The sequence below is a fragment of the Thalassophryne amazonica genome, chromosome 16, assembly GCF_902500255.1.
Source record: "Thalassophryne amazonica chromosome 16, fThaAma1.1, whole genome shotgun sequence".
In the NCBI taxonomy this organism is placed as follows: Eukaryota; Metazoa; Chordata; class Actinopteri; order Batrachoidiformes; family Batrachoididae; genus Thalassophryne; species Thalassophryne amazonica.
In genome coordinates, this window is record NC_047118.1 from 47,736,416 (window position 1) to 47,756,068 (window position 19,653).

The 19,653-nt window shown below is 39.6% G+C and overlaps 1 protein-coding gene across 2 annotated transcripts in view; it reads left to right on the top strand.

Annotated features, from left to right (window-relative positions):
- cpt1cb (carnitine palmitoyltransferase 1Cb) overlaps positions 1-19,653 on the top strand; it is a 96,489-nt gene that overhangs the window by 20,294 nt on the left and 56,542 nt on the right. Inside the window, exons 1-8 of one of the 2 annotated variants that reach the window (XM_034189851.1) lie at positions 2,887-2,962; positions 6,061-6,215; positions 6,798-6,937; positions 9,609-9,786; positions 10,016-10,117; positions 16,083-16,220; positions 16,443-16,520; positions 19,367-19,474. In XM_034189851.1, coding sequence (XP_034045742.1) covers positions 6,075-6,215; positions 6,798-6,937; positions 9,609-9,786; positions 10,016-10,117; positions 16,083-16,220; positions 16,443-16,520; positions 19,367-19,474 — 885 coding nt within the window. In that variant the 5' untranslated portion in view covers positions 2,887-2,962; positions 6,061-6,074. Of the gene's footprint in view, positions 1-2,886; positions 2,963-6,060; positions 6,216-6,797; positions 6,938-9,608; positions 9,787-10,015; positions 10,118-16,082; positions 16,221-16,442; positions 16,521-19,366; positions 19,475-19,653 lie in introns of those variants that run through there. The other variant, XM_034189850.1, reaches the window with a different exon arrangement.

The window sequence follows — 19,653 nt, forward strand, 5'->3', positions numbered from 1 at the left end:
TGTGTATTATGGACTACCATGTGAGACAGCTGTGCATACTGAATAACCATTTAACAATGTCTACACACTCTGTCTTGCTCTTCACACATACATTCAGAGAGACTAGCAAACTTGAAAAATTAAAATTTGAATAGGTGGATGGAGAATTAAGCAGCATAGCAACAACTAAGATATTCATCCTGCTGTGTATTTGCTGCTTAGTGTTATGGTTCATAGATGGTGTAATTTTGTCAAAGACTAGCGCTGAAAAATATAAATTGTGTGGAAATTTATGCTATTACCATGAGACCAGAGAGTTAAGGCTGTAAATTTTAGCAAAGAATTAAGGCCCCATTTAAAAAAAAAAAAAAAAAAAAAAAAAAAAAAAAAAAAAAAAAAAGTTTATCATCCCCGCCCACATGCCAAAATCGGCCCGCATCAGTTTATTTCTTCATTTCTTATTTTGGCAAATTTTATTGACTGCAGTACATAGGGGTGGGTATTGATAAGATTTTATTGATATCGATCCGATTCCTTTATCAATCCCTCTTGTGAATTTTCTGTGTACTAAAAGTAGGAAAGCTTGACTCTTCGACTGGACTGGGTTGCTTGATGCGAGGACGTTTCACTTCAAATCGCAGAAGTTTCCTCAGCTAAAATTCTTGCTCTGGTAGTCTGACTTCTGTCTTGACCCTTGTAGAGAAAAAGTCAGACTACTAGAGCAAGAATTTTAGCTGAGGAAGCTTCTACGATTTGAAGCGAAACGTCCTCGCGTCAAGCAACCTAGTCCAGTCGAAGATTCAAGCTTCTCTATTATGGAAACCACCTGGACAACTGAGAGCTTTCACAGAAATACTAAAAGTAGGCTTTACAGGTTTTCTATGTCAATAACATTTTGAGTCTTAAAGTAAATAAATATGAAATTGGTCACTGGATCCTTGATCTCTGGACATAAGTAAAATCTGTGCATAGTGGATCCTAGGTCTCTGGACATTAATAGAGATTAAGAAAATCTGTAGTTTTTGTCAAAAGCATTTCCTTTCAGGTATTAATGGCACTAATACGTATAACTCCATAGCCTCTGAACTGAGTTCTTGCATCCGGCTGCGCTGCACATCAACATCAATGTAATTCATAAAAGAACGCAGGACGTCTCATGGGAAGAAAAAACGGTTTAGTTTGTTGTCTGTATTACAACGTTTGGAAAGAGGTGGGATTTTGATTTAAAACGTCAGTTCGTTTTGAAGTTATTAATTCCAACCACACTCTAACTTGACTCGGCATAGATCCGGGCAGTGTTTGGAGCTGTGCGAATGGAACGGAGGACGAGTCTCATTTCTTGCCCTGAGCAACGAGAGTCCCAGTTAGTGACTTTAAGCCGCACTAAAGTGAGTCATGATTGACATTTTTTTTAATGGCTTTGAAGCGGACTTTCTGCTTCTGAAAAGCAGCGAAGCGGAGAACCAAAGAAGCAGCGGGCTGGAGCACTGCTTCATTGCTTCAAGCAGAGCCACTGCAGAAGTGGTTGATTGTGGACCCTGCAGCAGATCTGTAATCAACGTAGAGAAATTATCATTTTCCTGATAAACGCCGTCAAAAATGACTGCTCTGAATAACCAATAAGGGAATCGTTAAGCGAAAAGGCTGTTGATGTCTGTGGCGAATAATTTCTTGACAATTCTTGAAAAGAATCAGTTCTTGATACCCAACCCTTGCAGTACCGATGGTGCAAGAAGCTGCATGTCCGCTAGGCAGCGAGTGTGCTTTGGCTGAAGTCGGCTGAAGTTTACCACGCTGGTGTCACAGACCGAACAGTCCGCCCTTAAAAATTGAGCCGCCCTGCGTCCACTGCGCATGCGTCATTTTAGAGCTCAGCCGCTCGTCTGAGACAGTCTCTTCACCCAAAGCGATCAAATGGATTAATGGGATTATTAACCATCAGATGACAAGGTAAAACCTCTTAAATCATTATAAAGTCAGTTTTAAGCAGAAAAGAGGCCATACTCTGACTGTTTGAAATGACAGTTCGTGTAGCCATGGTGCTCTGATCGCTTTCTCAAATGATTGTTGTACAAAAGCTTCAGATATCTGTCACTCAGATAGATGACGGCTGGAGTGCAGTTTGAAGAAGAAACGAGGTGGTAATCAGTGAATGACGGCTAATGACGCGTGAGCAGTGAAGGCAGGGTGAACCGATTTGTTTGGGGGAGGCGTTAAGTCGGCCGCACTGGACTTACCGCTTGTCGTCATTGACAACCACAGGGGCACGCGGATGTTGCCATTTCATGATGAAGATTGCCGAAAAGCCAAGAGGCAGAAGTCATGGTACGGGATGAGCGTACAAGGAGAGTTTTTCCTCTTTTGCTGTGGCGACTCATTAGTGACAAAAATCACTCACGCTCGGTAGTTCTGGCTGCGTGATCCAGCCTGTGAGGTTTTTTTTTTTTTTGTTTTTTTTTTTCCGTAGGATACATCTGGCATTATGTACATACTTTTGTGGATTTTAATCAAATACTATTGCAGACCTGTGAGACTGGTTGTAGTGTAAGGTGTTAGAATAAAATAGAAAGTTATAGAATAATCCAGAACCCAGTAGACAGTTTAGAGGTCCTTGTACATTGGTAAACATGTTTTCACTGAGATGTCCCTAAGACTAGTTAGAAACATCTAGAACCCTGTAGAAGGTTTTGGAATGTGATAGAATGTTCTAGAAATTCATGCTACTGCCAGTATTTCTGGTAAAACCTGGACCTTTCTGGGCTTTTGTGGAATGTTCTGTACTAGAATGTTCTAGCAGGAACACCACCCAGAGGGTATATAAAGAGCTTCCAGCCTTGGGGGGATTATTCACTACCTCAGTCTCATCCAGTTCACAACACTTTGGAGCAAGATACTTTGTACCCCAAGGACCGTAAGGAGCCATTATTCTTTGTACATGCTTGAGAACATTTATTTGGACAGAAGATTTAAGGACTGCAAAACTGTAAGTAGGGCTATAAGCAGTTATTCAAGTCAACCTGCCTACAGATTATTGTGGATCATTTATGTGATATCAGGACATTCAACTCTCTTTGAGAACCTTTGATCAAGTAACCCTGTTATTACATATCATCAATAAACATCTTCAACTTGTCACAAGGACTTTGTCATCCTTCATTGGCTTCAGCCACTACACTGCTTTTGTCGTAGTTCTAAATAGGGGAAGTTTCATTTCCCAGCCTCAAAATTTTACTATATTGTTTGTTCTCTGTTTCTAAGAAAAAAAAGATTCATTTAAAAAATCCACCCTCCATCAGTTTTTCTGATGTCAAGGATGCTAAACTGTTTTTCTTTATTGGGCCTAACTTTGAAAAAGGAACATTGAATTGAATCAAATATAGTGGTGAAAAATGATAAGTTGGGTTTGTAAAAGAAGGGTACATTTTCATGACCTAGAAATGAGAACTCTCCAGGCCTGGAGATTTTCCAAGAAGTGCTCTCATCAGACCTGCATAAATGATGTCATTAACAGCTGTTTTTATTGGTGTAAGATTTGTGAAGTTTGGAAACACTGCTTACTTGGCGTGGAGAAGCTGATCCCTGTGAGGGGATAAAAGTGACTGTCACCCTTTGTGTTTCAAAGCTGTCCAGGTGTTTTTTGAAGACTGAAATGCTTCCTTTGCTGGCAAATAAAACTGTTGTTCTGGAACTTCAAAGTTTTTCCTGACTATTTGAATCTGAATATTTTTAAGTTGTTGTTATTGAGCGCAGCAAAAATACTTAGATTTTTTGTTTGATGTTCAAGAATACTGTCCTGTGTCAAATATATTTCTTACTGTATGTGAAGGTCACATTCTGAATCTCGAGTTCAATTTTCATGTGACGTGGCTTTGCTGTTTGAATTTGGTACCTCTTAGAGCTAGAAAACAGTTTAAACTCTTAAAACTGTTGATATGAAACCAAAATACAGGGTGAACACAAAAACACTCCTTGGTTTGAAATATTTATAATATCAAAAGTCACATGAATAATTTTACAATTTTGAAAAAGAAGAATCTGCAAAAGAGAAAAAAAAACTTGAGTTTCTGCAACTGTTGATACCAAAATTCTTGAGCACATGCGCTCGCGATGCGTACGTGGGGGCTTCTTTGATGTCGTGGACTTTTTTATTTGGAAATCTTTACTACTGGGTGAGTGGCATGTTATTTTTTATTACCGGTATTATTATTATTATTTGCTTTGTGTTCCTTTCAGTGGTGCTTTCAATGAAAGTAAAATTTTTATTTTACTTTGACAGAGTCTGTGGGAATGGATCTGTGTGTGTGTGTGTGTGTGTGTGTGTGTGTGTGTGTGTGTGTGCGCGCGCACAGCAGGCTGTTTTGACCTGCACCTCAGCATTTTTTCTAGCATATTGTCTTTGTACATGGAAGTGGAATGTAAATACCACATATTCTTGCTTTCCTTCCATTTGCCAATTCTAAAATACTAGACCACAAGAGTACATGGACTTCTTGTTATAGAGCTTGGAAACTGGGATTTATTTCATTGTCTATGGACACTATATATGCGGAATGGTGGTAATATCAAAATTATTTTCAGTACTATAATCACATAGCCATATGAACTGATTTCAAACATCCATATCAATTTAATAAAAACCTTATGTATAATAACCAATTATATATATCTAAGCAACATATAAGTGCTTTGATTCTTGTGAAAACCTTATATACGAGTAAATAGTTTTATTATTATTATTATTATTTTTATGTGATTTTTTTTTTTTTTTTCAGTGTGTATAATTTGCAGGCCCTCCCAGACTTGTGCAAAATAATAATAATAATCATAAAACATTCTTACAGCTTCTCCCTTTTTGTTCAGGGTCACCACAGCAAATCTAACATGGATTTGCATGTTGAAAAGGCACAAGTTTTATGCCGGATGCCCTTCCTGATGCAGCTCAATGGAGAATGAGTTGGGCTGGTCTTGAAGAAGGAAACGTCTGATTTTAAAGCAACCACAATAACCGTTTGGCAGAAAGCGGGGTTTTAAAAAAACGTGGCCTGTTACTGTTGCCAGTTTTCTTTTTGTACTAACAAGAAATGCTCATCAACAGACACAGTTCACTTGTCTGAGAAACGGAAAAGGGGTGCATTTTGTAATGTTTTATAAGCTCAACAAAACAAAAGGAAGATTAGCTAGTTTTGGCAGTGATAACATATACTATAATATGCTGAAATGGCATGCAGTCTTGAAATAATTTAACCCATTATTAACCAGCATCATATAGGAAATTATGTGAAATGCTGAAGTTGGTCTTGAGAATTTCCCCAAATTCTTGAGTCGGAAATTTAACTTCTGGTGATGTTTTCCAAGTCTGTTATGGGAAATTCAGTGTTCCTGCTGCTATATGTCTACCCATACATTGTGTTGTGTGCACATTCAGACAATATTTTCACTTTCACTTGTTTTCTTGGTGAAGTAGCAGCATTCATTTGGACAATGTTCTGCCGTTGAGTTGTTATTGTCACACAAAGAGCTTTTATAGAAGAGAGCAGAAAACACACACAGGCCATCTTGTGGAAATATGTTGCAAAAATTCCTGAACCTATAGCAATCTATTACTGAACACATTTTCTGTTTATGTCTAATCATAATAATAAGTATTTGTTTTACACTAAAGCTTGACTCTAGGTTGTAGTGAACAATAACTTCTGAATTTTGACATAGTTCATGATTTTGATTTTTTTTTTTTATGCTTTGGATGTCATGATTTCCTTTTAAATTAATGTCTGCTTTCTTGTTGTTTAAACATGAAATCCAAGAATGGACCCAAAAACTAACCCACTTTACAAGACATCTTGAGATGTGCCGTGTTCAATCCTTTATTCACACTTATTCCATAAATGAATGACAGGCCAGGTGTCCGTTTGTCCAGGTTTTGGGGGGGGCGGGGAAGCATTCTTTTGAGTTATCCTCATAATTAGCCTTTTCTGGTTAGAGTGAAATGCAAACATGTCAATTAATGCTGATGTACAGTGATACACATTGAAGCAATTAGTTATATCCAGGCCTTCCTGGTTTACATAATATCTTTGTTAGCTCTTGTTATAGTAATGGCGGAGGCCCACCAGGCAGTGGCATTCCAGTTCACCATAACTCCAGAGGGCATTGACCTTCAGCTGTCCTATCAGGCCCTGAATCAGATCTACTTGTCCGGAGTGCGGTCCTGGAAGAAACGAGTCAGCCGCATAAAGGTGAGAGAGATGCAAAATGTGCCGTTTCTTCTTCAGGTACAGAACAGAGGCTGGCAACGAAGCAGTCAAACTTCAGGTAAACAGGAGTTCATCCCACATGCAGAACTCTGTTTTTACTGCAAACTGGCAAATATGTTTTATTTTTATTGCGCTGCATTTCTTCTTATTACTTCTTTTTGTTTTTAATCTTAAGGTTTTCAGACATAATGTTGCAGACTTGTTACAGTTTAGTTATTTGCAGTTTGACTTTCAAGACTCGCCTTTGTTGTAAAATCTCTCACAGCTCTTTTCAAGCATAAGCTCTGTGTTTACTGCAGTGTACCGTCTTCCTCAGTGTGGCTCCAGAGAAGATTTGTAACCTCATTAATAGCTATGTACAGTTTGAATATCATCACACGATATTATCAAGACACTTATCTGTTCTGTAATTTAGCTCAATCATTAAAGCGGCAAATATCTGTTTTACCACTTTAAAATGTAGTCAGTGATCGCATGGTATTGCAAATGAAGCACTGTAGTAAAGTAAAGTGAGAACATCTTCACTTTGGATTCACAGATTTCTTTCTGTTTCTATGATAACAGAACAGGGTGATTAAGGGAGTGTACCCTGCCAGCCCATCATCCTGGCTGTTTGTCGTTATAGCAATTCTGGCCATAATGTACATGCGCTCAGATCCAAGTATGGGCCTCATTGCCAAGATACAGCAACACCTGCCACTAAGGTAAAGTGATAACAGTTCGTTGGTTTTGTTTGTTGTCAGCTTGGGTTTGTGCTCTTCTTACTGAATTTATTGTAATTCACATATGGTACTATTCACACAGGAAGTAATGCATGAAGCAGAATTTTACTAATGTAATCTGTACTTCCTCTTGTTTTCATGTTTTGAACACAGCTGAAGAATTTTGTATGGGTTGAACAAAAATGACTGCGTTCCCACATCCTTTCAAAATCTTTTACATAAACTCTCAGTAGCTTATGGCCAACATGAAAAAGTTTTTGCATTTTATTGTTAGACTCTCTCTTTTTTTAAAATAAATATTAGAGTTCTGTTTTTTTTTTTTCTTGTAACCTAAAAACATGATAATGCTGTACTGAATAAATGTTTTCTTGGACAGTGTCTGTATTTCATAAATATAATAAACCTTTGCTTTTCTATGTTTACTTTCTTATCGTTGACAAGTAATTTTTACATTAGTGGTTTAAAGACATTACTTGAGAATGGTAGCAGAAAGTCACAGTCTTATGTTATTAGGTCAGGTCTGGGAGTGATTGTGGTGATGCGCATTATCATACTATGGAACTATTTTGTGTCCTGGCTAGCAACCACTCAGGCAGACAACTGGTCCATCTCCACCTCTAGAAAGTAAACATCTATCTACAGCCAGATTAACTGCAGGATTCCCGTTAGCCTTTTACAGCTGCTGGGGTTATCAACATCTGTGTGCTGGATCTCACTCAGAGAAACGCTCCACATAGCCAGTGTATTATTGCTAACATTCCCTTACAATTCAGTGCTCTAAGAAAACATTTTTTTGACAGTCATTCCAGTGGTACCCAAGGATTCTCTGAAGAGAACTAGTACCAAAGACATTCAGTTGTCACCTTGCACTGTAAAAACCTCATAAGTTAATGTAGCCAAAAAAAAAAATTAACTGGTTACATTGAAAATTTGAACTGACACCAATTCAGTTTTGTAAGTTAAAGAAACATTCTGTAACTCATTTTTATGACGTTTGGGTCACCTAGCAGTTCTAATATGGACTTGCATGTTGATTTGGCACAAATTTTATGCTGTATGCCCTTCCTGATGCAACTCCACATTACATGAGGGGTGGGAAAGGGTGTCTTTGAACTGGGAACCGCCTGCTTTCTTGCTGTCCAACAGTTCAGTTGATCAAGGCTTGCTGCATGTTCACCTCTTGGGAAATTAAGTAGCCCTATGGTTAATTTGTAATTTGTGAATGGAGAAATGTCTCCCACATCTGTTTGTTTAGTTATATAAAATGCATGCAATGAGGAGGAATAATGTGTCTTGCTGTATATATATATATATACGACAACAGTTTATCTGAATTGCCAAATGCATCTAAAATATTATAGATATCAAACATTAGGAAAAAAATGACAGTTTGTGTAAAATGGTGTTTGGGGTGGGTAACGTGTGTCTGTGTGAGAGAGAAAGTTAAGAAAGTTGTCCATTCCACAGACCTGAAGTACAGACATTATTTATTTATTTTTGGCAGACAGGAAATTGATGAAATATTGATGACTGCACCAGTGAGAAAGTTGTTCCACTGCTGGTTTTGGCCTGAAGGGGAAAGTGGTGAAGCTTGGCTGATTTAAACAAACTCGTCATTGCTGTGATGTTGAGTCATTGTCGAACAATTTGGGTGTGGCCTGTGTGCTTGAACTCTCACCTGCTTTTCTAACCATCTTCTTATTAACTGACATTTTAGATATTTACTAGCATTACTCAGTGGCAGTCTGAATACAGTCTCTTTACTTCTGTTCTGCTGATGTTCATTATGAAATCAGTGATCACTCAGAATCTTTGTGCCCCTGCAGCTGTTGTAACTTAATAAAAATATCTGGTGTCACCACAAAAATCACATCAGGTTTGTAACATATGATGTACTTGATCTTGAACAAAAATGATCTTCTAATAGATTAACTGCAGGTGAAGAATAATATATGCTCCTTTTGGAGATGGAGACCTTTTCTTTAACAGTTGTGCAAGTGTACTATAGTGGTGACACCATGACATATCTGTTCTGTTTTTGTATCTTAATATGTATGTCTGTGGCTTGTGACATAAAAACATTTTATTTTGATCTAACAGATGTTATGACACCTTCATGACTTCTTCGTTACTTGTCTTACAGTGAAATGTTGCACTGTAGTACACGCAGAAAATTAAATGAATAAATAAAGTTTCAAGTTTGGTGGCAGATTCTCGTTTTCTGTCTTTCAGTCCCAAACTCTTTGTTTGCAATATCTGCCCTCTACTGGTGTAATGGTACATAATTTGGGTTAATTATTTAGAAGTATTTAATTTTCTAACACTGAAAAATCTAAACTTTTAGCAAATATGTCATTTGTGTTTCAACTTATAAATCACATTTTTATTTTTACAAAATGTGGCTTGCAGTCACATCAGTTTTCAACACTGAAGAACTTGCTACAACAAAAACGATGCCAGAAATGATTCAGATTTGATATTTTTGCATCTGTTTTTTTATGCCAATTACATCTTGCATTGTATAGAGTAGCATTATAATGATAATCAGAAATGCTACATTTATTTATTTTTAATTATCATGTGTAGGTGTGAAAATATAGCTTGTTTGTCAAATATTTTGCTTTCTGCTTTCCTTGTCCTGTCATCTATCCAGTCTCCATGTGTCACTTAGTTCCCAGGGTCAGACCATGTTGTCGGCTCTGGTCTTCAGCACTCTGCTGTGGCTCTCCCTCATCCTTGCGCTCAGGTTCTGTCTCAAGTTGCTGCTCTCGTATCACCACTGGATGTTTGAGCAACATGGGCGAATTTCCACCACCACAAAAGTCTGGGTGGTAAGACCGAAGGAAGTTTGGATCCCTTTTGTAAATGTGCAGCATTTTAGCTTACACTCAAAAATGTTTGACAATATTTTTTAAAACAAAACATTACCAGTGATACTTTGACAATGGCAGGGACACATCATTATTAATTATGGATGATGACAATAAAATGACATGTTCCAGGTTTTATTTGTGTGGCTTGTTGTCTCTGAAATGTTGCAAATCTCTGTTTTTATGTCAGTCTCTAGTGAGGTTGTTATCAAGCAGGAAACCTCTACTGTACAGCTACCAAACCTCTTTACCTCACCTGCCTGTTCCCGCTATTAAAGACACACTGAGCAGGGTGAGTGTGTCTACACACTTTTAACACTCTGCTTTACGCGTGCTCATATGCTGGAGTGTATTAAAGTGAGCCTAACCCTGTGCATGTGAATCTTCAAATAAATGTACATACATCAGTGTGGTGAAATGCATATTTGCTTACCTGAAAACACTTTTAATTTTCATGTGTAAATGTTGCAATTTTGTTACAGTACTGGGTGTGAGTGTTTAAATATGTATTTATATACATTTGAATGTAGCTATTGACAGAGTTCCTGGTTTAACACCCCCCCCCCCCCCCCCCCCCAATAACATTTTAGCAGGTACACTACTGTCCGTATCTCTTTATTTAGGAGTTTATTTTCATATGCATTTATAATGTAGTGTGTGATTCTGGAGTATAAGTCACACCTGTCAAAAGTCTTGTGAAAAAAGAAAATAATGCAGTGGCGTTTGTGTTGCAATGTGGTCCTAACACTTCATGCAGCAAAAAGCAAAATCAGATTAATCATCACATTATTCATTAACTCAAACACAGCTTTAAGGCATACAAGATAATTAACGCTATTCTACCGTCCTGAGTGTGTCGCACATGTTCAAAACACGCTTGGTGCCATGGAGATGGAACGCACATCTGACAGAGGTCTATATGCAGTTTTTGCATCATCTGAACGCAGGCTACATATTCTGACAGCAGCAAACCAGCATCTGAAACAATTTGATCACAGTTGATTGATCTCTGAGATCGATCGGTCACAGCAAAGCCTGTTGGCATGTTGTGGCGGCAGGCACAATGGCACAGGCATGATGTCCACCTCCACTGGACCCCGGCCAGGGAGGGCAAATGAAATGTTGATATGTAATAATATGTATGTGGCAGACATTTGTCATGTACAGTGAATGTGAACAGTGTACTATCAAACCGAAAGTACCATGTGCCTCTCCGTGGTCTCATGCGCAGTAATGCGTCATAGCGCACATCAGGCACGGAGCTGAACGGATCTCACCGACACAATATACATATTATTATTATTATTATTATTAATAATTATAATATTACCTGATCACCATCTACACTCTGTAGGAGGTGTGACGTGGAACTGTATCCCAGGCCATGACAATGTTATTATACATGAAACTCGCCTCCAGCATGGAACCATGATCCTTTCATAGCGCAGAGCGCACAGGAACCAAACCACAGTCTCTGGTGAAAAGCCTCACCCCGGCTGCAGAAATTAAATCCCATGTGATAATCCAACCGGCATCACAGTGTAAATTGTTGTGTTGTGCTCCTGAAGTGAGCAAAAAAAGTAAAGTTCGCTGGAAAGGCATGGTCTGACTGCTTTGCCCACTGCCAGCAAACGTTCAGCAAAGGTGTCCAGTGGCGCGCGCACACGTGTGCCCTGCACGCGTGCTTAGTGGCTCATGCAGCCTTTATAAATACACACACATACACACCTGAGTGATCATTTCAGCCCCATGCGTGAGGAACACAGTGCTCCCTCCCACTCCGGTCCCGTGTTTGCCATCCAGACGTTTGGACATCAGGTAGTCTTCAGCACCTTTTATGGCTGTCTGACAGCAGTCTTTGTGCTTTGGATGCACACTAATGTACAGTGATACACATCGTTGAGTTTATTTGTGGCACATCCAGATTGTTCTGACACTGCTGACCACGCCTCTTTTCCTCCCGACTGCGTCCGATGATGGTAATATTTGCAGTTTTGACCTGGTTCCTGTACATTCTTGCTATGTGTGATGAAGGCTTTAGAGTTTTTTTTTTTAAGTAATATAGGAAGTTATATTCCTTGTTTTATTATTCCACAGACTAGTCTTTCAGTTTGAAAGCATTATTTGTTAAATTTACAAGTTCTCTCAGCCAAATATTTTTTATGCTGCTGCTGCTTCTTCTACTCTAGAGTGTGTATTACATTACCGCATGCAGCACCTTATCATGTGCGTAGACTGTGTCAATAGAGAGAGAGAGTGTGTGTGTATGTATGTATGTATGCAGGGCTGGACTGGGGAAATTTTTCAGGCTGGGCATTTTTAACCAAGACCAGGCCACCACCAGGTATCGAAGGGGAAAAAAATTAAGCCTGCTGTGACAGTGTTTTATTTATTTATTTTTTGGTCCCTTAACCGATCAATGTGCACCAGGAGACACGTACATTTTAACACTATAAGAAGCATTATGAAAAGTTCTCCCGAAATACAGTTATCATAGGCTTATCAAAAGTACGATCTATTGACAGTAGGTCACATTACTTTTTAGACATAATAAGCTGTCATTTCATTCAGCCTTGTTACTTAAATTTAGAAATAGAAATTCTACAAAAACATTTGTTATAGAAATACTGTAGGCTATACTATAAATATATTACTATTATAATATATATAATAGTATCACTTGTGTGATACAATTCATCATATAAAGCAAGAACTGACTGGATGACTGGACCAATGACTGGATACAAAGGTTGAACTTTTGAAACTGCAATACACAGGCCATGAGATGGAGACATTTGTCTATCTCACTACAAGCTACAAGTAACATCAAGGATTTCTTTTATTACCAATTTGTGTTGCTAATCAACTCAGAGAATGACTCTCAATTTAAAGTAAAATGTTAGGTATGTGAAATTATGCCAGGACTTGGGAAGATACATTTTAGACAGGGACACCGTTATACCACGCCACCGCACCGCAGACTGTGCAAAACAGCATACTTCGTATGACCGACGCATGACCGTCACACAAATAGAATAAAGAAACAACCTGGCGGCCACAGCATGGTAGCTAGCCATGCACACCATTTGCACAGGTTACATTGCTAGGCTAGGTTACGTGACTGGCAGAGTTAGCCCAAACGGAAATAATATCCAACCTTAATTCATATCTGAGTGACCCAGTTAGACAGCACTTCGGACCAGAAGATCAGAATGTGTCTCTCTCACACACAGATGTCTGATTTATGAACAAGTTAGGTTGCTGTTCATCAATTAATAGCTGAAGTTAACCTTCACTTACCGTCATGGCCGTAGTGGTCCCCGCCTCACTTTATAGTCACCCTTTCTTGACTTCAATGAAAATATATACTTGTTTTATAAAAAGTAAAATAAAGACCTCTTTCTTGACCTCATATTTAACTGTTGACAGCACTGTAACAGTAAAACTTGTAATTTCTAACCTACATTGTTAATAAATGTAACTGTTAAATTCTTTCTAACATTTAAATTTTCTCTAAACATTTTACTTGTCGAAATTATTATTATTACTAGTATTAGTAGTTGTAGTAAAAAAGGCTTCAAAACTGGACCTTTAATCTTGGGGTGTTGTGAGGGGGGACATCCTTGCCCCACACCCCCATTCCGTCTGGATTCGCCCCTGCTTTGGCGTTTGAGCACAAAGAATGAATAACATTTATTTATGCAGAAAACATGACCAGATTTACAGGTCAGAAAGTTTTATTGCATTTTCACATCATGTGCTCTCCAGAAAGAGAGTTTAGGTGCATTTGAGTGGAAAATAGTGTTAGTTGTTGACGCATCGCGGAGGATCAGCTGTTTTAACGTGCAGATACAGAGCGTCTCAGCTCAGCTCTAAATAAAGGAGAAAAAAAAAGCATAAAAATGTCTTTGTAAAGCTCAGTACAGGTGTGCTGTTATCACCATGCTTTAAGAGGTGAGGACGAGTCGTAGCTGCTACAAAAAAAACGCAGATGAAAAGCTCACAGCTCGCTTTACTTCGTAAAAAAAAAAATCCGTAGGCCATCAGGCCACCAGGCAAATGCCTGGTGTGCAATACTATCAGTCCAGCGATGTATGTATAAAACTAATAACCCGTGACCCTTAATTGGACTAAGTGGTTGAAGATGTGTGTGTGTGTGTGTGTGTATACGAGGTCTATTAGAAAAGTATCCGACCTTATTTTTTAAAAAACATATGGATTTGAATCACGTGTGCTTGCGTGAGCCAACCTTGAACCTTCATGCGCATGCGTGATTTTTTTTTTTTTCACGCCTGTCGGTTGCGTCATTCGCCTGTGAGCAGGCTTTGAGTGAGGAGTGGTCCACCCCCTCGGTGGATTTTCATTGTCAGGGAAATGGCTGAGAGACTGCTGCTTTGCTTGATCAAATTTTTTTTAGAAACTGTGAGGCACATCCATGTGGACACCATTCGAGAAATTCAGGTGGTTTTTGGTGAAAATTTTATGGGCTTCAAAGACATTAAGGGATGTTACTGTCGCTTTAAGGACAGCCCACATCGTGTGCACTTTCTCTGGTTATCACAAGAGCTGGACATCACCCATTTTCCTGCAGATTTCACTTTTAACAAGAGATTTTGTCGTGGAAAGCCGAGCAGACGCTTCGCGCGTCATGATGAATTCGCTGCTGGACTGACACAAAACCACCTCCGTTTTGGTCTCACAGGATGGCTTTGAGATGGCCTTCAGACAGCTGTCGGTGGTTTTTCAGTCGAGTGATTATCCAAGAAATTGTGGCTGTGCCTGGACATGCCAGAACATGTTCTGTGAGGCTTCATCACGGCGTTGCTTTGCGCGTCGTGGCACGTCTGTCTCAATTTGCTGAAAAAGTGCTGATGTCCAAGTCTTTTCACAATTCCTGTGCTAGTCCAGACGACGTCCCGGATAAAACACAGCGTCCAGTTTGGAAATGAATGGCACATTCCACTGTTAACGAGGAGTTTTTGTCATGGAAAGGAGCGGACGCTTCGCGCGTCACGACGGCAAGCGAGACAAAGAACACCTCCGTTTCGGCGTGCCAGAAGGACAAGCTGGGACATGTCCACCTCTCCACAATTTCTCTTATACTCACTCTACTGGTAAGCACTGAAAGGCATGTCCCAGCTTGTCCTTCTGGCACTCCGAAACGGAGGTGTTCTTTGTCTCGCGTGCCGTCGTGACGCGCGAAGCGTCCGCTCCTTTCCATGACAAAAACTCCTCGTTAACAGTGGAATGTGCCATTCATTTCCAAACTGGACGCTGTGTTTTATCCGGGACGTCGTCTGGACTAGCACAGGAATTGTGAAAAGACATGGACATCAGCACTTTTTCAGCAAATTGAGACAGACGTGCGGAGGAATTCCGCGACGCGCAAAGTAACGCCGTGATGAAGCGTCACAGAACATGTTCTGGCATGTCCAGGCACATCCACAATTTCTTGGATAATCACTCGACTGAAAAACCACCGACAGCTGTCTGAACGCCATGTCAAAGCCGTCCTGTGAGACCAAAACGGAGGTGGTTTTGTGTCGGTCCAGCAGCGAATCCATCATGACGCGCAAAGCGTCTGCTCGGCTTTCCACGACAAAATCTCTTGTTAAAAGTGAAATCTGCAGGAAAATGGGTGATGTCCAGCTCTTGTGATAACCAGAGAAAGTGCACACGATGGTCACGGATCCACAGAGTGATCCATTTAGAAATGAAATGGTCGTTCAGCCTGTCGATGGCAGCTGGAGCGCGGCGCGCCCCACAGCTGCTGAGGGCGTCCTTAAAGCGACAGTAACATCCCTTAATGTCTTTGAAGCCCATAAAATTTTCACCAAAAACCACCTGAATTTCTCGAATGATGTCCACATAGATGTGCCTCAGTTTCTAAAAAAAATTTGATCAAGCAAAGCAGCAGTCTCTCAGCCATTTCCCTGACAATGAAAATCCGCCGAGGGGGGTGAACCACTCCTCACTCAAAGCCTGCTCACAGGCGAATGACGCAACCGACAGGCGTGAAAAAAATCACGCATGCGCATGAAGGTTCAACGTTGGCTCACGCAAGCACATGTGATTCAAATCCATATGGTTTTATTTTATTTTTTTAAAATAAGGTCGGATACTTTTCTAATAGACCTCGTATATGAAAATGCAAATATCACAATACAATTTCCTGAAACGCTGTCAGATTTTGACTCTTTAAACCCATTTAGATTTTATTTATTCTGATTTGTTGGTGCTTTCTTTGTCTGTTTTAGTACCTGGAGTCAGTGAAACCCTTGATGAGTGTTACAGAGTATGAAAGGATGACTCAGCTGGCCAATCAGTTTGAGTCTAGTCTTGGGAATCGCCTCCAACGTTACCTGAAACTAAAAGCACTGTGGGCCACCAACTATGTAAGCACACACACACACAAGCTTTTCCAGATAATGGGACATTTATCCAAGTTGATTTGAATCCACCAAATGAGCTTTCAGCAATCATTGATGTTGAATGTTTTGTATCAATATATCAACTGTTGTTTTTGCTAACTTGTCCCTCAGGGGCACAGCATATGATGAAGTTGCTCTGATTTTTTTGTTTTGAGTGAAAGAAAAGTACAGTTTTTTTAATTGCAGGTGAGTGACTGGTGGGAAGAATACATCTATCTCAAGAGCAGAGGTCCCATTATGGTCAACAGTAACTACTATGGCATGGTATCGTACTGCTTTTTTCCTTCCACTATTTTGTTGATTTGCCAAACATGAGACAGCTAAATTGTCCACTGTGAACAGTTGTCCTTAACTTAAGTGAAGCGAAAAACCTTCTAAATATTATCTATTTATTTAGATGTGAAATCATGCATTTACATCTTTCCAGCTACTTTTTAAAAAAAATTTGTCATTAGATAGCCTACTTGTTTACAGACATGACTAGTTTCAGGTTCAGCCCCAAACTGATCCAATATGATCAGTCAGAATGAATATGGGTAGATCTGGGCATCCTGCAACTGTCATATGTACATCTACTGCCTGCGTGCTCTGAACAGTTCTGTCTGTATTATTAACACGAGGTAATTACAACGTGGGTATGAGGACCATAAGGGCTATAGCAATCTGACATTTGACCCCATTGACATTGTCCATCACAGCAAAGGACTGGCCTCTGGCTGGACCTACCAGAGCAGCTCTGAAAAACAATCAAAGTGTGTGCCATATTTGGTTTGAATAAGATTGAAATCAAATTCAGTGACCTTTGCACCAATGAATTTTTTAAGTGCAATTTCAGGGTCAACCATCATTGACACACAAAGTTTAGAAGAAATTAACAAAAGGACCTGAGAGGACAAGGCCAACTAATAGACAGGCAGCTGTGACCTTGGCTCCAGTGACTCCCCTTTGGAAAATTTCACCTTGATTGTCAGTTCTGGAACTGACCTTGATGTGTGCCAGGTTTGGTGTACATTGGAGTGAAAAGCCTTACATTTTAATCTTTGATCCCAATGTTTGATCTATGATTAGTTTGATCTGTCCTGAGAAATTCCAGAACCCACCTATATATACACAGTAAATTTTGCAGAGTAAAATGTACTCTGCTGGGATAACATTTGGTCCCAGTCCAAATAGAGTTAAATATACTCTATCACAGTACTAAATCAACTCTTATTGGAGTAGAAACACTTGATTTGACAAGATGGTAGAGCTGATTTCACTCTATAATAGTGTATTTTACTCTGTTTAGACTGGGACCAAATGTTATCCCGACTGAGTATATTTTACTCAGTAAAATTTACTGTGTACAGTGCATCTGGAAAGTATTCGCAGTGCTTCACTTTTTCCACATTTTGTTATGTTACAGCCTTATTCTAAAATGTAGCAAATTCATTTCTTCCCGCAAAATTCTGCTCCAAACACCCCATAATGACAACATGAAAAAAAGCTTTTTTTTGCAAATTTCTTTAAAAAAAAAACAAAAAAGCGCATGTACATAAAGCCTGGGTCCCACCGAATAATGATGAAGAATGAGCCACACATGGGCGTGTCAGCGATTATTCGAAGAATGACCGACATTTTCATCTATCACGTATCCGCTATGAAGGTGCCTCTCTGTGCCTCTCTGTACCCTGCATGTGCCATGTAACAGCCTCTAGTGAGCCACGACCGACCTGTCATTAGAGCCTCGAATGGCTCGCATCAGCCACACTAAGCCATGTAGTGCCATGATAACGTGATGTTGGCGCACGTTTAGACATGGGTTTGGTCCAAACCTCCAGCCCTCCCACACCTGGTCCCTTTAAAGTATGGGTTTTCAATTCACAGATTCACAGCAGCATTTAAAGATGTCCCATTTTTTTAAACGCAGTCCAAAAATAGACACTCCAGCACAGTTCCGCAGCTGTGCGCCAGGCTGCTGTCCACCTGTAATGCACCAGACCAGCTAGAACTGAACCACAGGTTCCTGGAGAGCCGCTTCTGTGCTCCTCGCTGGCTCTGCGGCTCACTGGCTTGTATTCTGCGTCTTTAAAGACACAAAACTTTGTTTGTCTGTTTATTTCTGTAAAATCGCTCTTTTGTGAGCGTGCTGCTGTTGTCCTTTCATGGACAGCCGCCTCTGTGCTCTTTCTAAGTGGCTTCCTTTCCATCCGTGGCTTGCTGACTTTATTTTTTCCCTGGCTTTAAACACAGTCATTTTCACACCGTGATTCCACTTTTAACTTTGTGTTCGTCCGTTTATTTCTGCAAAAGCTCTCTTTTGCGCGCGGTGCCATTCTACATACACAATGAGGTGGCTGCTTTATTATATACACTTGTGGATCATTTTCAAAAAAAATGTGTGTGTGTGTATGTGTGTATATATATATATATATATATATATATATATATATAAAATAAACTTTGTTACCATATTTTACTTTTTCATGCAAATATCCCACCAAATTTAACAAAAATCAGCCAAAATTTATGCGAGTTTTGATATTTGTATGTTGAATTTTCTTTTCTTTCATCACAAATTGTACACATAAGTATGTGGCATACACCATTTTATCCCAAATTATTCTACTTTACAAATAATCTTTCAATTTTGGACAGTTATATTTCCATTTTTGCAATTTTCACTTTTTCTACCCCTACCCTCTAATTTGGAAAATGTCAGAAATGTTCATTCTTGACCACATAGACCCCAACCTGATTTCTAATGTGCAGAAACATATATTTGCATTTTTTTCAGGGGGTACCAAACTTTAAGAGCTCACCACGGCCACACCCACCAATATTATAATTCCAGACCACTTGATTTGAATATTCCATTGGCCCTACTTTTGAGAAATATGTTGCTGAAACTCCCCGAGGAGTGGGGGGGGGGGGGGGGGGGGGGGGGCTTGATACCTGGCCCATGGTTTATCTAGTTTCATTCTTGTTTGTTGGTCTCTTTCCCTTAAACCTTTTTATAACTTTTCTTCTGCCATGCTGTTTTTTGTTGTTGCTACTTTCTTTGATATAAAACATTGAGAGCAAAGACTTTGAGGATGCTGGATTTTAACCGCAGTATCTTGTGTATCCAGGACTTCCTGTATGTGACTCCAACACCTGTACAGGCAGCCAGAGCAGGCAACACTATTACTGCTCTGCTGCTGTACCGCCGCAAAGTCAACCGGGAGGAGCTCAAACCTGTAAGACCACATAGCTGTGCAGTTTAGAAGGTGAACAGGTTGAGGCTGTTTATAGTGTGTGTGTATCTTGGAGAAGAAGGAGGTGTTTGCAACTTGTCTAAATATGTTACTGAAGGTATAGTTGAGGTTGTCATCGTCTGAAATGTGTAAGGCTTTCACTGCGTTGACAGTGTAAATTT